Source organism: Erpetoichthys calabaricus, chromosome 9 (genome assembly GCF_900747795.2).
Source record: "Erpetoichthys calabaricus chromosome 9, fErpCal1.3, whole genome shotgun sequence".
NCBI classification, from domain to species: domain Eukaryota; kingdom Metazoa; phylum Chordata; class Cladistia; order Polypteriformes; family Polypteridae; genus Erpetoichthys; species Erpetoichthys calabaricus.
In genome coordinates this window covers 47,402,571-47,418,190 of record NC_041402.2, presented here as the reverse complement: position 1 = coordinate 47,418,190, position 15,620 = coordinate 47,402,571, and the positions used below count along the sequence as shown (strand labels likewise).

The window sequence follows — 15,620 nt, the reverse complement described above, 5'->3', positions numbered from 1 at the left end:
CGTGCCAGTGTACACTACAGATTACCTGCCACTTGGCTACTACAAACTGTGTTTTTTAAGAGAAAGTGCCTTTCAGCTTATGAGTGATAAGACAAACAGGTATGTAATAAGTATGAGATTGTACATACGGTAGGGGCTAGTGGAACATAAAACAGAGTGACATTTGTCATAAATAAGTATTTTATGTTGATTTATGTGTGAAATCATTGCTTTGTGTGCTTTTTAGAAAACAGTTTTTTGGAAAAATATTCAACCCTGGGACAAAATGATAAAAAATTAATTAGCCCTAAAAGAGTTAACAATATTTTAGTAAAAATTAGTGCTGGGCAACAATTAATATTTTAATCATGATTAATCACATGATTGTCTACGATTAATCGTGATTAATCACAGACAATCACATTGTTATGCGCAAAATTCAATAATGAACTCAAAAGTAGTGTATTTGGTTTGCAAACACTTTAAACAAATAAGGTGCTTTTAAACAGCAGTATTCCCTTTATATAGTAGCAGTTAAAATATATCTTGTAAATCTCAACTTAAACATTAATGTAATCAAATCAAATATAAAACTAAAGCTATTTGCCACTGCCAGGGCATTAACGATTTATCTAGTTTGTTATAGAAAACAAGTTACCCTCAGAGTCCAGAGCCACGATCACAACATTATAACAAGCACCTTCCAAGCATCAGTAAGTTAACATTTCTAAATGTTTCTTTTTTATCTGATCAGATACCAGCAGAAACATTTTCTTTTATCAGAGAGCAGCATAAACGGTCTATGTTCAGTAGCAACTCTTTGAGGGCTAATATTTTTTCCAAAAACCTCAGTTTTCTGAAAAGCACACAAAGCAATGGTTTCACACATAAATCAGCATTAAACGCCTGTTGCTGCCTGTTGTGCTTGCTGTCGATGCCTGTTTGCAGCGGCTCGATGGCCAGCAGGAATGCGCGGTGGGCTGGGTGTCTGGCTGTCTTTGTGGCAGTTGCAGTGAGACACAATATGGTCTGTCCTCCTATGTGAATGTTGCCATAGGTGCATTAGCTACACGAACGTGTTCAGCACCACGATCAGCTGGTGGACCGATCAGCTGATGCCAGTACCTCACTTTCGTTTTTGATCTCCATCTCCAGATCACTTGCATCAAAATCTGACAAATCAGAGTCCGATTCAGCGATAATATGAAAAAAGTCATCCACGGATTATTTTGCTTTGAGCATTCACTTTGGTTTCCCTCTACATGCCATTTTAGAAGCGGTTTGCTCTTCGCTACTCATGCACGCGAAGGGAATCGAGGTCAAATCAACGAAGTTAACTTTCCTTCTAGTAAAGGCGTTTTGAAAAGCGCTGTAACAAGAAGATCACTGATCTCTATCGATTGCTAGTGAGACTGAGGCTTTCAAAATAATAATAATAACAAAAACTGCATTAACGCATAAAATAATTGTCGGCATTAATTAATTAATGTGTTAATGCTATAATAAAGCGTTAACTTGCCCAGACCTAGTAAAAATATATGTGTTTGGGATGTTGTGAGCATATGACTGAATGACTTGACATGCAAATTATGTGTCAGGAGTGATTGGAGATTTTTCACTGACTTTTTGACATTGTTTACTGTTGTCCAGTGTTGTTTATCATAGACACGGATTATACCAGAAACTCTGTTATATCTATTCAGCATGAAAACATTTTTTTCTTGGCCATCACTACAAAGTACATGTGACAAGTAACATAATGTAGTGTAGGCACAGAGAGCCACAATGGATGGATGGATTCTCTGTTCTTTACGTGGCACTTTGTGGCAGCATGCTAGCCTTACAAGGTCTGCTTGTCTTTTGCTGCACTAGTTGGAAAAGCGTGCGACTTTGCAGTCTTGCCATTTATGTAGGTGCCCCTGTCACTGGTGATGTAATGCCAGCTCATACTTGGGGGACTCATCCCTGACTGACATAATTTATCAGCTCCATTACAATATAAAAATGTCATTTTTGTGTGGAGTATTCCTTTAAAGTTTTTATTATTTATTCCCATTAAGTGAATTTACTTTTCTTGCCACTGACAAATCTAAATAATACCTGTAATTGCACACAGAATGTGACAGTCATACATATTAGTGATGAGAAACTGAAATTAATTAATATTACATAATGTTTATGCCTCTAGATGTCTCAGTGTCTCTAAATGTGTGGATGAAATGCTTAACTCAGTCTGAAATATTATAAAACATAATTGAGAATAGCATGTCTTATAAATAAAATACAATAGAACGGATGTCTTAGAGACTGAAACAGAATCTAGTATACTTTTTCAATCAACAGAGCCTCTTATCTCAAAATACTTTTGAAGTGACGAGAATGTCTCATAATTCTGCTGCTTCTCTTCTCTTACCTTCCTCCTCTTTCTTGGCCTTTTCCCTGGCTTTGAAAGAAGCGTAGTCTTGTTTGAGTTCAACCATGTAGATGTACTTGCGGTTGTTAAGAGCTTTCAAGACAACATAGAGAGCACTTGATGGAGAGCGAGAGTAAAGAGTCTCCAGGCCGTCAAAGACAACTCCTCGATGGCAATCGTTTAACTGTCAAGAAACAGAAAACGGCATTTATTATGGACTTCTTAATAATCATTACCAAACATCTTTAAACTTCATTTGAGTATTAAAGTGTAAGCACATGGCTTTAGGTATAAGGTCTGTTCTCAACACAGCGGCTAAGAATTTTACATTCTGCTTAATCAGCTTGCTTGCATTTAAAACTAAGCAGTGAAGCACGAAGATCATAATAATGGCATATCAGAGGTGACACTGGTTGTGTGGGTCAAGTCTACTATTCCAATTAATACCAGTTGGGTTAACAGGTTTTGAACAATAGCTGCTTCTGGTGCACCTCTTGGTCTATGTGACCCTCTCAAAGTGGCATCTTCCAGACATACTGGATCCTGCTGGGGTTTGTTGGCCCCAACCCCAAGATTTTCTCATCAAAAAGAACAAGTTTTCCTGTCCTCCTGCTCAACTACTTTCTTTTCAATGCACAAGAAGGGGAGGAGGACATTTCATCACTGATATGGCCATGGTTTTCTACATCAGCAATGTCATTCTGCCCTATTTTACAATATAAATCATGTATGCCACAGACTCGTTCAGCAACCCGGTGCCACCTCCATATAAACTTAGCAAGGACAGATGTGCATATTGTCAATGTCACAGCCTGGCCATAACAAGATTACATAAAATAAGGACATGCAAGGTCTCCGACAAAATACACTTCCCTGTTTTAAAGTAAGTAGTGTATGTGCCAAAAATATTATTTTGGATGAAGAAAAGGGAACATTTAAATATCTTTATTTAAAAAACAAAAGTGAATACCAAAACAAAACCCAATCAAATAAACAAAGAATCTAGCCAGTACAATAAAATGTACTGAAGACACTCCATGAAACTCTCAATAACTCTTCAATAATAATAATTTCAAAAAATAACAGAGCAAGTTAGTAAAGTACAACAACAAAACAAGACAGTGTTTTATTTCACATTTCATTTTTGGTTGGTGACTGACTAGTATTTTAAAAGTCACATAGTTTAAGCATCTTCTTCTTTCATACCTGAAGTCTTTCTGCCAGAATCTCGATCAAAAGGTCATCAGGGAGCACACAGCTAAGAAGTCCCGTCTCTCCGGCCACACTGACGCTGATGCTTAGTCTTCGTTGGGGCAGCATAGTGGTAACTGTCGCACTTGTACTCTGTAATCAATCAATCAATCAATCAAGTACTCTGTAATCAATCAATCGAACAACTAACCAACATGTCTTTACTTTAAGAGCATACGCCATTATAACAACTTACTTAACCAAACAAATGAATTGGGACACCTTGTCTGAAATCTTTTTGAGTGTTAAATGCATTTTTCCCTTCCCCTGCAGTATACGCTATCATTTTGAGAGTTTCTACATGCGTGTTTTATTTAGTTTTGGTCATTTATATTTTTGCTGTTTAGTTTTAAGTGCAGGCCGTCTCCATTTTGCAGCTTTAGCATTTTGTTACTGGTTTGCTGGGACTCACGCCACTGTGGCGAAGAGCTGCCTCTCACGATGCACTATATGCCATGTCACTTTATAACTCCTTGCTGCACTGAGTAGAGTGTCAAAGATTACAAATTAAACCCTGCAGAGCCTAGTGTCTCGATTCTGGTGACAACTCGTCCATTTGGCTTTTGACATATTCTGTTTAGACTTTACTCATAGTTTTGCTCCCTGGTTTTAGACAACTGCATCTTGGAATTTTAGAATGCAGACACTTGTTTCAGTCTCTTGATTACGCGTGCACCTCTTGGCTTGCTCTTTATCTTAGTCTCTCAATTGCTCTCCAGCTCTGTTGCCAGCAGGCACCTTAGAGAGTTCGGCTGGTGACAAACGCAGGTGGACTGGGTCTGTGCTACGGTCTAGCTAATCCACTTTAGATACTCATGACTGGCAGGACAATACACGTGTTTCATGAGCATGTCACAAAAACATTGTGAACCCACAGTATGAAACACACATGAAAACCAAAACTGAAAAAGACCTCAAAGATCAGTGAGAAGAAAGCAGACTATGAGAGGAAGTCTGGCTATTAAAACTCTACATCAGCCTTTTAAAACTTTTTTTATCATTTTACCACAGATAAGGGTCACAATATTTAAAATGTTGTACTCGTCACTGCTCAGCAGTAGCATTTGCGTAAGTCTGGGTACAGCACAGCAGCAGCATTTGAGCATCAGTAAGACCTTCCTCCTTGTTCAAACCACTAACAAGTAGGAATCACTTTCTTTTGCATTGGCCCTTTGATGGAGCACACTGTTTTTGTGGTTTTCACCAAGTTATTCCAACTAACTTCTTTAGAATGGGACCACAGATTGGATGGGAGACATGGACCTCTCCACAGTGAGATCTTTGCTACATCCCAGCACAATGCTGGACACCTCTGTGTACCAAAGAACAGCTTAAAATGTTCAGGTATGGACTAGCCAGCCAACTGATTTGACCCAGAAGACCTGCCCTTTTCCAAGGATTATGGGGCCTCAGAGGTTATATTTCATTATTTACTCATTATCATTTACTAATCCTACTATTAGGAGCCTTCGTAACCTAATTTAAAATGTAACCCAAAATACATGATGTTTCTGCTTTAACCGAATGACATTTTTTGTGTAATTTTATCTACGCCAATATGTGTAAAAGCACTCTGATGATATCAATGGCAAATGCATTACAAAACAAATTCAACTGAATCATCAATCTTGATAGAATCTGCCAGACAATACGCTGGGACAGTGGTCAGTGCTGCTGCTTCTCAGTTCCATGATCCAGCCCCAGCACGACCATCGTCAAGTTCGCATGCTTTCCTCACGTCGGTAGTTTCCTTTCACATCCCAGAAAATGTCAATGACGTGTGTGAGTGGGTGTGAGTGTGTGATCGAACAGAATGGTGGACTACAATCCACTCCAGTAATGGCTCCAATTTGAGCCCAAAGCTGCTGGGATAAACACCAGCTTTCCCAACCTTGAACTGGATTGAGTGGGCTGAGTAGCAGGCGTTAGATGTAAACTGAAGTAATCCAAAGCTACAAGATTCAGAAAATCTGTTAAAACAAGTGTGAGCAGAGGAGGAAATATTTTCTTTTTTAAACGTATTGCACAAAGTGTGTATTAGTTGTTGGCCTCTAAATACTGCACATTTTATTTGTCACATTAATACTGCTCATTCTTATCTATGACAAATGTACGTCATCACAGATAATAAAATATTTATTTTTCCTTCAGTTCAGGGAAGGCATTACGTTCAAAGATCAAAATCGTCCATCTTGTGTGTGAGTTGTGATAAGGTGGTTGACAGTTTAAGTGATTGATAATCAGGGGTTCAGATGAACTTAGTTCCTCATACAGTACTGTGAAAATAAAACTTTGCAGCACAATCATGCCACCCTTTTGTTTATTGGAGTGCTTCTAAACTGATGCATTAACTGAAACCACAAATGGGGCTTGGGATTGATACAATGACTACACTGACAGATTACCTGCGATGCAGCAGTAGGTTCAGATGAATGTTGCTTTTGAATCAAGGAGTGCTCCGTTCTTCCTTTGGTACCAGCCGTACTGACTTTATTTCGTCCGGAGACTGCAGAGTGCGGACCCACCTTCGCTTCACTGGCTTGACTTCCTTCAGAAGTATGCTTGGTTACTGCTTCCACACTGAGGAAATCGGCACCTTGAGCCTGACTGGCCAAAGTATCCATTGCATGAGTAGCTGCTGAGAGACAAAAGCATTGATTACACAGATAAAGCTCGTTTAGGTGTAGTGTTGGTGGTTGTGCAGTAAATTACAAACATAAAGTACAGGGAGATTCATTTGAAAGAGACCCCGAATATTCTGTAATAACTCTCGATAGGACAAAGTAATCTGACTGAAACAATGCGCAATGTGCTCCTAAGTATATGGAGACACGAACACGCCAGGATGCCCCAGCGTCGGAGCGATGAGGTAGGTGCCGGACAGCTGTTGTGACGTTTAACCTTCGTTCACAACTTCTGGGTGCATACTGCCCATACCCCTTCATTCAGTTACTCGACTTCTCATCAGGATGGTGGTGTACAGTATTGAGCAGCACGTCTTCATGCTACAAACCTATTGGGTCACCAAATTGTTTAAGTGATGTCAGAATCAACTGGATGATCGCGAGTTAACGGAAGGTTACTTCTAGCAAGATGGAGCAACGTGTCACACATCGGCAAGGAGCATGGTAGAAATAGAGTCCTTCTTCGGCAACAGGGTAATTTCAAAGGGGTTTCGGCCACCACGGTCACCGGATCTGACACCACCAGACTTCTTCCTTTGGGGTATGCTCAAAGGAAAAGTCTATCGGAAGAAGCCTTGCACTGTGGAAGATTTGAAGGAGAACATCCAACATGAAATTGTTGCTATTCCCCCGAGACACTTGCCGATAAGTTCAGGAAAATGGAGCGCCGCATCGAAATGTGTCTGGAAACCTCTTCCAGCATCACATGTAATACAATTCATTACACATACATCAAGGTATATAGCATATTTTTTTTGGTTCAGATTGCTTCATCCTAACGGGAGTTACAACAGAATATTCGGGGCCTCTTACTTATACTCAGTGGATTGCAAGAAAAGCACTGGGACCAGCACAAAACAAATCCCACTTCTGACACTAAATGACTTCGGGTAAGTCACTTCACCTGCCTGTGTTCTGATTGGAAAAACAACTGGTCTCAAATGTTGTAGTCAGCTAAATAAGAAAATAACAAAGGCTTAGCACTGGTAGATGTTTAAATAAAGACAAACAAAAAAACAACTTTAGTTTTGGTTTAAGGGTGAGGACTGATGGAGTTTAAATGTATATGTTGTTTTTTTTATTTTGGCTGAGACCAAAAAGTGGTGGAAACATTATTATACAGTGAACCACAGTGTATTTAATTTGGCTATTTTTGTCATTGATTAAAGTGAAAACAGATCTTTGCAATGTTGTCTAAAATAAAATGCATTGTAATTCAATGCTGTATAAAAATAAAATGGAAACACTGTTAATAAGCACTGCAAGGAAAAAAGTAAGACTTCTTGTAAACTAAATGTTCTGTGCTGGCTCAGAGGCCAGGTCAGGGCCATCTATCATTTGACTTTGTAAATGTGAGCAGTGCAAGAGGACACTGGTGGCCAAAGCATGTTGCTTTGACTTGAACTTTGTGGAGCTCATTTTCAATTCCTATTTTTTGTATCCACTTTAAAAATATCAGAGCTGAGTTTTTTTTTGTTACTGATTTCAACATTTGGACAACACTTACTGTTATAAACATGCAGTAGCTGTTACTATACTAAACCCTGAACCAGACATCTGGGCTCATCTTCAGAACTGTGTCTGACTGCAGTCTTGTATTCCTTTATGATTAAAGTAATCCCACATAAACAAAATCTATGGTAAGGAGGTCCTTGCTTTCAGAGCTCAACTCAAAGAATGGATTATTCCTGTAGCTGAAGAATTCTGCATGGGTGAACAGACAGCCATAAGTGTTATGAATACTTGTAGAAGAAAGCTGTCCATAAGGTTAAAGAGAAGGGAAATTACTGTATATACTCGTTTAAGTTCTCCCACGGATAAGTCGGGGCTTGATTTTACTGTATAATTTCCGGTATTTTATAATGTCAGTCGTAGAAGTTGAATGCGGAAAACACGCTATTTATCCAAGAGATTATGATATGTGTCACACACGTGTGCATGGGAGGCAGCTAAAGAGCTTGAGTAGGGCAGTTACGAATCAGATCGGGATGTACCAAACCAGAAGAACTTACTTTGTATTAATTACCTTTAACTAACACTACACATAAAGTTTATCATTTATTTACAAATCCAAAACTTTGGACGCTAGAAGCTGTGTGCTGCACTCTTATATAACTGAAGCATGAGGATACAAGATATTGTGTGCATGGCCAGGTGCTTAGAGACTATACAAAATATGGCCCATCTATGCAAAGAAAAATACACAATAGTGCTGATCATAAAAACAAAACAGACAATGGGGTCACCAGAAAAGTTGGTAATAAACAAAAAAAAAAATGTAAAAGATGCAAAACATATGAAACACTGCCTCCCGGTGTTATCAACTGGGATTACTTTAAATTTTTTTCTGACCTCTTTCCTGTGCTTCTCAATTCTAAGTTCCTCTAGATAAGGATTCTTATTCATGAGAAATTCAAGTCTTTTGATTATACATTCACCTGAAGTGTATTTATGAATGTTTATATCTGTTTTACTATGATGCCATTATTGTTTATTTCAGGTGTTGGTTGGTTTTAATACCCAGGAGATGACAGACACTGAAGAGAGAGGTATCAAAACAATTCAAGATGATTTGGACACTTGCAAAAAAAGTGCTACACATGGGCTTAAGGAATGTCAATTATAAACACAACCCCAATTCCAAAAAAGTTGGGACACTGTGTAAAATGTAAATAAAAACAGAATGCAATGATTGGCAGATCTCATAAACCCCTATTTTAGAACAAAGAAACCAACACTGTGATTTCAAAATGCTGCATGACGCGTGCTGCTGGGTAAGAACACTGCGCACAAGCACAGCGAAGAATTGTTCTAATGTGCAGAGCTTGCAGCGTACCACACGGCAGTAGTAATACAGTAGGTGCTGGCAGGCACAGTTTATTTTCATTGGTCCTAACAGTTAATAGACACTGACGGTTAATTGAGTGACAGATAATCGAGGTTTTATTGTAATATTTTTGGGTGGAGTATTCATTTAAGCTCTTAATACATCAGTACATTTCAGAAATAATTAACTGGTATCTTAACTTCGACAATAAACCTGTTAAATAATAATACAGTGATCCCTCGCTATATCGCGCTTCGCCTTTCGCGGCTTCACTCTATCGCGGATTTTATATGTAAGCATATTTAAATATATATCGCGGATTTTTTGCTGGTTCGCGGATTTCTGAGGACAATGGGTCTTTTAATTTCTGGTACACGCTTTCTCAGTTGGTTTGCCCAGTTGATTTCATACAAGGGACGCTATTGGCAGATGGCTGAGAAGAAACCCAACTTACTTTCTCTCTCTCTCTTGCGCTGCCTTTCTCTGATCCTGACGTAGGGGGTGTGAGCAGGGGGACTGTTCGCACACCTAGATGATATGGACGCTTGTCTAAAAATGCTGAAAGATTATCTTCACGTTGCTATCTTCTGTGCAGCTGCTTAGTGAAGCGACATGCTGCATGGTGCTTCACATACTTAAAAGCTCAAAGGGCACGTATTGATTTTTGACTTTGTTTTTCTCTGTCTCTCTCTCTCTCTATCTCTCTCCCTGCTCCTGACGGAGGGGGTGTGAGCTGCTGCCTTCAACAGCTTTGTGCCGCGGTGCTTCGCATACTTAAGAGCCAAACAGCCCTATTGATTTGTTTGCTTTCCTCTCTGTTTCCTTTGAAGAGGAAAATATGTTTGCATTCTTTTAATTGTGAGACAGAACTGTCATCTCTGTCTTGTCATGGAGCACAGTTTAAACTTTTGAAAAAGAGACAAATGTTTGTTTGCAGTGTTTGAATAACGTTCCTGTCTCTCTACAACCTCCTGTGTTTCTGCGCAAATCTGTGACCCAAGCATGACAATATAAAAATAACCATATAAACATATGGTTTCTACTTCGCGGATTTTCTTATTTCGCGGGTGGCTCTGGAACGCAACCCCCGAGATGGAGGAGGGATTACTGTAACCTGTTAAAAGTAAATTGAGAACTCCTCACACTTAAGAGCTTGCACTGCTTTCTGCTCAGGACAAGCATGGAAATACGTAACACCAGGCAAGTCAGTTGAATCGGTATAAAAATAAGCCATTTTAATGATCAAAACTCATAATACTGAACTGTTTAAATCAATATATAAAATAAGAAAATGAACTGAAAAAAGAGAATTCAGAATGTGAACTGTGTGAGAAAACACTGATTAACCTGCCAGCAATAAGAAGACCTGAGTAAACAGCCAGCAATTAGAAAACCTGCACCTTCTGGCCTTTCTTGAACGGGTTCTCTGTGGACTTTTTAACTCTGGACTCTTTCATCCCATGTTAGACACACTCTGTGTATATTTTTAAACAACTACCATAGACTGATTTTAAATTCTGTATTGTTACTGACTTCTTGTATTTTTAGGTCATTCTTTTAGAATCTTAAATGGATTGTTAATTTATTAGACTTGGGGTAATCAGATAGATAGATAGATAGATAGATAGATAGATAGATAGATAGATAGATAGATAGATAGATAGATAGATAGATAGATAGATAGATAGATAGATAGATAGATAGATGAAGTATGGTGGTATGTGTTCAGCAACCCAATTTCCCACTTTTTTCCTCAGAAATGTCCACTCTGAAATGGTCAAGCGTGAAACTGAATACAAATCTTCGATGCTGCATTCTAAAATACCACAAAGTAGTAGAAATTATTCCTACGTAAAGTTGATAAAGGAGATGAGCAATAGACAAAGAGCAATTTAGGTCTACCAATGACACACCTACAAATGGAAGTCACATTAGGAATCATTAGAGGATGGCATTAAAAGGGAAAATACATCAAATTATTTTCTAAAAAAAGATAGGCATATTTAAACAGGTATTATATTCTAAAATCCTGGAGATTTTTTTCAATATATTCATATCACAGTAAGCATGCTTGTCCTCATAAAGCTTTTCATTGTCCAGATTAGCAGATCTACCATAATATGCTTGTGGTTCATGCTCTTTATTGATTAAAAAGTATTTGAAAGCAGGGATTGTACAGCGTTTTATTAAGTTAAATTCATATAAATGTAGGGCATAGTCTCCATGCTAGCTCACTTAGTGATTTTGAATTCAACAGTTTGACAGCTGATGCGCTCAAACAATAAAATAAAAAGCCCAGTACCAACCTGCCTCCTCAGCCTTCTTCTGCGCCTGCTCTTGTGCTGCCTTTGCACAAAGCTCTCGGGCCTGAAGCCCTGCCACGGTGCTCCCATTTGCTACTGCCTCAAGGACAATACCATCAATATTCAAACAAGGTATACCATAGTGTTTTGCCAGAGTTACTGCTGTGCTGGTCTTCCCTGTTGAACAAAGAAAACATAATATAAAAAAGTAAATATGCAAGAAAAAAGAAGAACTGCTAAAATAAAATTATTTCCAAAATGTTTGATATGTACAGAGCTCTGAGTTGGTCTGCTGGAGGCAATAAATGAAAGGCGTTTAGTGGGTTGTTACAGTTTGGCTCGTCTTACAGTGAGGCAAGAATCAGAAGTAAAAGGTAAACTGCATGGTGGCCATCAGGGGGCGCTAAGAACCTCAAAGCTTGTTCTGTTCTGTTTGCAGGGGAGGAGCAGAACCATCCACAGTAGGACATATCTCAGAAAGGAGCCATCAGTGACCCGGTAACATCACATGCAAAGGACGCTGTACTCTGATTGGTCATAACAGCTAAGACTGCTATAAGAGAGGGATGAAAATAAAAGAGCTCAGTTCACTCTGGCCATTAAAAGGGCAGCAATCCTGCCAAGGAGGGGTTCAAAGTGTTCAAATCGGTTCTAGTCTGCAACCCAGGGAAGAGCATCAAATATGATAAAATAACTGGCTTATACCGTATGTTTACATGGAGCCCTACTCTGACGACTTTAAATAAAGAAAAAAACTTTGGCATAGTCTACATTGAGTCCTTTCTCTTCAACAATTTGAGAAAGTGTTCCCTATATTACGAATGAGAATTTGAGTTTCGATTGCTTGAGTTTACCACATACTGACAGGGTGTGGAATCTGAGGAAATTGCTGTTTTTTAAATGTCTTTTGTTAGCAAATATAACAAAGACTCAGTTAGGCACGGCAGTGATTTAGCTTCAGAAATTTAAAAGTTAATTGAAAGTGTAAAAAAGTAGCACATAATTCATATTATCAATCTACAATACAATATAATATAATCAATCTACACAATCTACCTTGATGCAGCCTTACAATGTTGTGATTCATCATTTACATCACATCTTTATATATAATCTTCATTTGGATCTTGATCTTTGTTTTTCCGTGAATTCACTGCCTTGTGTGGTGTTCCTGCTGTGTTCAGTAGAGGGCAGTAGTGATGGACGTGGAGAGGAAGTGAGGGGGAGGATCGTTGGATGAGGTTGGAGTGTGGTGATTAAAGAGGATTGAACTAAAGGAGACTACGTGCTGTTTGTACTGGCTGAATACACAACACCTTGGTTGTTACTTTTGTTTAGAAACACTGTCGATACCATTCTTTGTGTTTAGATCTGGCATCGACACTGTGCTTTGTGTTTAGATCTGGCGTCGACACCTGCTTCATTGTCGAGACTGTGGTTTTTTGTGTTTCTATCAACCGTCGTTGGCAGCACTTCATCCAAATCGAATGTTCACCCACTTCTTGGAGTCGGCAGTCAGAGTATATAAGTTGGGCACACTTCTGTGATTTTCCATCAGTCGGCGTCTGGAGTTCAAGAAAGAAGCATTGGTTCTTCCTTACTCTTTGGATTGCCACAAAGCAACCTGCGAGATTGGAGAAAGGTTGAGAAGAGATCTTGAGAGGAAACGACAGCGTCATGAAAACGAGACGGACTGTGAACGGAGGGAAGCAGAAATGCTCCTCCACCACCACATAATTACTATTCGGACAGTGATTCCGAGTAGGCTGTTCCTATCGAATCAATGTCTAAGGGTTTTGTTTTGTAATTTTGTTTCCCTTATAAAAAATCATAATGCTGTGCGACGAAGGGCCCAGTTCACGACTGGCAGCCGCGTTTAAACAGGGAGCCCTTCACAGACAACTTTAACACAGGCAACGTAGTTGGGCGCACACGGCTAGTCAATGTTATAAAAGAACAAAAGATCAGCTATACAGAAACCTAGTGAGTCAAAATCCATAAACAGAAAAAAGCAAAGAGTTCACTGGCAGCAGGCAGTTTAACATAAATGTGCAGATGTGAAGAGAAAGAGAACATTTTCTGTAAGGAAAGCAGATTGCCAGCCTGCTCACTGTCTGTGTGGCATTCATTATCAGGCTGCACTGCTGTCAGTTTGGGTTAATACTTCCTTCCAGATACTGAGAACGTGCATTGCAGCTTAAAATGGGCATAGATCCACATCTCTTTAAGGTTTAAGGCATCTAAAGCTACTGGGATGGGCTCAAATTCCTGTAATGGAGGTTCAGAAAGTTGTGATATTTGTATTTTTATACAGAATACATTTCATAATAGTTCAGTTTATTAAAATACAAATATAATGAACACATTATGTTATTATCTTGACAGGCAGTCACTGATCTATCTATCTATCTATCTATCTATCTATCTATCTATCTATCTATCTATCTATCTATCTATCTATCTATCTATCTATCTATCTATCTATCTATCTATCTATCTATCTATCTATCTATTGTGACAGATAGATCGCTCTCGCTCCCTTGAACCCTCAGACCAGACGTCAGACACGAGATAAAAGTCCAAATACTTATTTTATTCAGACAATACAGTGCACAAAGCACCCTCCACTCCACAATACTTAATAAACAATCAATAAACTATAATCACAATAATCCTCCACTCCCAGACGCTTAGCCACCCTGCCTCCCAACTCAGCTCATCTGTCTGAGTTCTCCCACAGTCCTTTATAGTCCTCGACCCGGAAGTGCTTCCGAGCCCTCAGTCCATGTGATTATCCAGCACTTCCGAGTCAGGTAAAAACTTCTCTTTTTCTTCAGCCCGAAAGTATATCATTTCTTCCGTTCCCGTGACTTGGAAATACTTCCGGGCTATACGGAAAATATAAATCCCTGGGCCTCCCTGCAGCGACTCCTGGCGGCCCCCATGGTATCCAGCCGGGCTGTGCATTACAACTCCACTGTCCATGATTCCCTGCTGGCATTCGGGGCACCTCCATGCTGCAAGGAGGGCTCCATCTGGCAGCCTGGGGGTATTGGCCGGGATGAATGGACAGCCATATCTGCTGTGTGGCCATGTGAAAGTTACCTGTATTCTTATGTGAGACACAGGTGTGATTTGGTTTTAGTTAAATTTCACAATAATCCTGGACTTTTTCTTATGAAAGAGAAGCATGCATACATTGATAAAGTTGCCAATGAGATAGGAGAGACCAGAAGTTCAGGGAGCACCAGATCTTGACTTTAAGATATCTTGTAAAAGTTTGGTGTTTTCAAGTCAAGTTGCATAAATGTATCAGACAAATACAGTATAAAGCTCAACAATAACAAATGTGTACATTGACATTTCAGGAGTCAGATGATTCTGCTAGCTTAGCGCCAGCCTTATGAACTGTGAGGCCCAATTCAGACCTGATTGTTGATGTCTACAGCTAAAGTGACTGGGCGCGTGGGCAGTAGGCACCCTCAAGTCCTTTACATTACACTCAACTGCTCACCATCCTTGTTAAATTAAATGTTAATTTTCTGACATTTCCTAGACAGGTTCCAAAAATAATCAAAACATATTTAAGAAAGCAGCCAGAAATTTTAGAAAGAATATATTTCTTACAGTGTCAATAAATAATATAAATGTACAACATTACTGGAAAAAAAGATGTCAAAATTATTGCCATACTACTGTAAAAACAATCAGTATTAGAATTTTTCAAAATTGGACTGTAGAACTCTCAAGAAATAAGAAACTTAAAAGAAATGTTTGTGTATGGTATTTCTTGACAGCCCTACAGTCAGCCTGTCTGAACTACTGACATTGGCTGATGATGCTCTTTCTATACGATAATGCCAGTGAGTAAGCTTCCACTTATGCTTTGCTAAGTATAACCAGTTAAGGGGATATGCTGTATAATTTAGTTTAGGGACTTCATCTGGATAAAATAACACATTGACATTTGGAAAGCCATGAAAGTTCTGTTGGATCACACCTTCAACTGTTACTGTACACAGTAGTTATTTTTTGTCATACATGGGTATCTGTGGTCCACTGATAAGCTCGAGTAAGGTAAGTACAACCACTCCTAGGCGAGAGGGGGCTCAAAATCGCTAACAGTATCCTGTCCTTTCTTCAGTGTCCTGCCCAGAAAAGAC

At 39.1% G+C, this 15,620-nt stretch overlaps 1 protein-coding gene across 2 annotated transcripts in view; it reads right to left on the bottom strand.

Moving 5' to 3' along the window:
* Positions 1 to 15,620, bottom strand: part of hydin (HYDIN axonemal central pair apparatus protein) — a 365,478-nt gene that overhangs the window by 319,714 nt on the left and 30,144 nt on the right. For both annotated transcript variants that reach the window (XM_051931627.1, XM_028809423.2), the window contains exons 14-17: positions 11,461 to 11,634; positions 6,049 to 6,278; positions 3,599 to 3,736; positions 2,393 to 2,576 (exon numbers count right to left, since the gene is read on the bottom strand). In XM_051931627.1, coding sequence (XP_051787587.1) covers positions 2,393 to 2,576; positions 3,599 to 3,736; positions 6,049 to 6,278; positions 11,461 to 11,634 — 726 coding nt within the window. The remainder of the gene's footprint in view (positions 1 to 2,392; positions 2,577 to 3,598; positions 3,737 to 6,048; positions 6,279 to 11,460; positions 11,635 to 15,620) is intronic.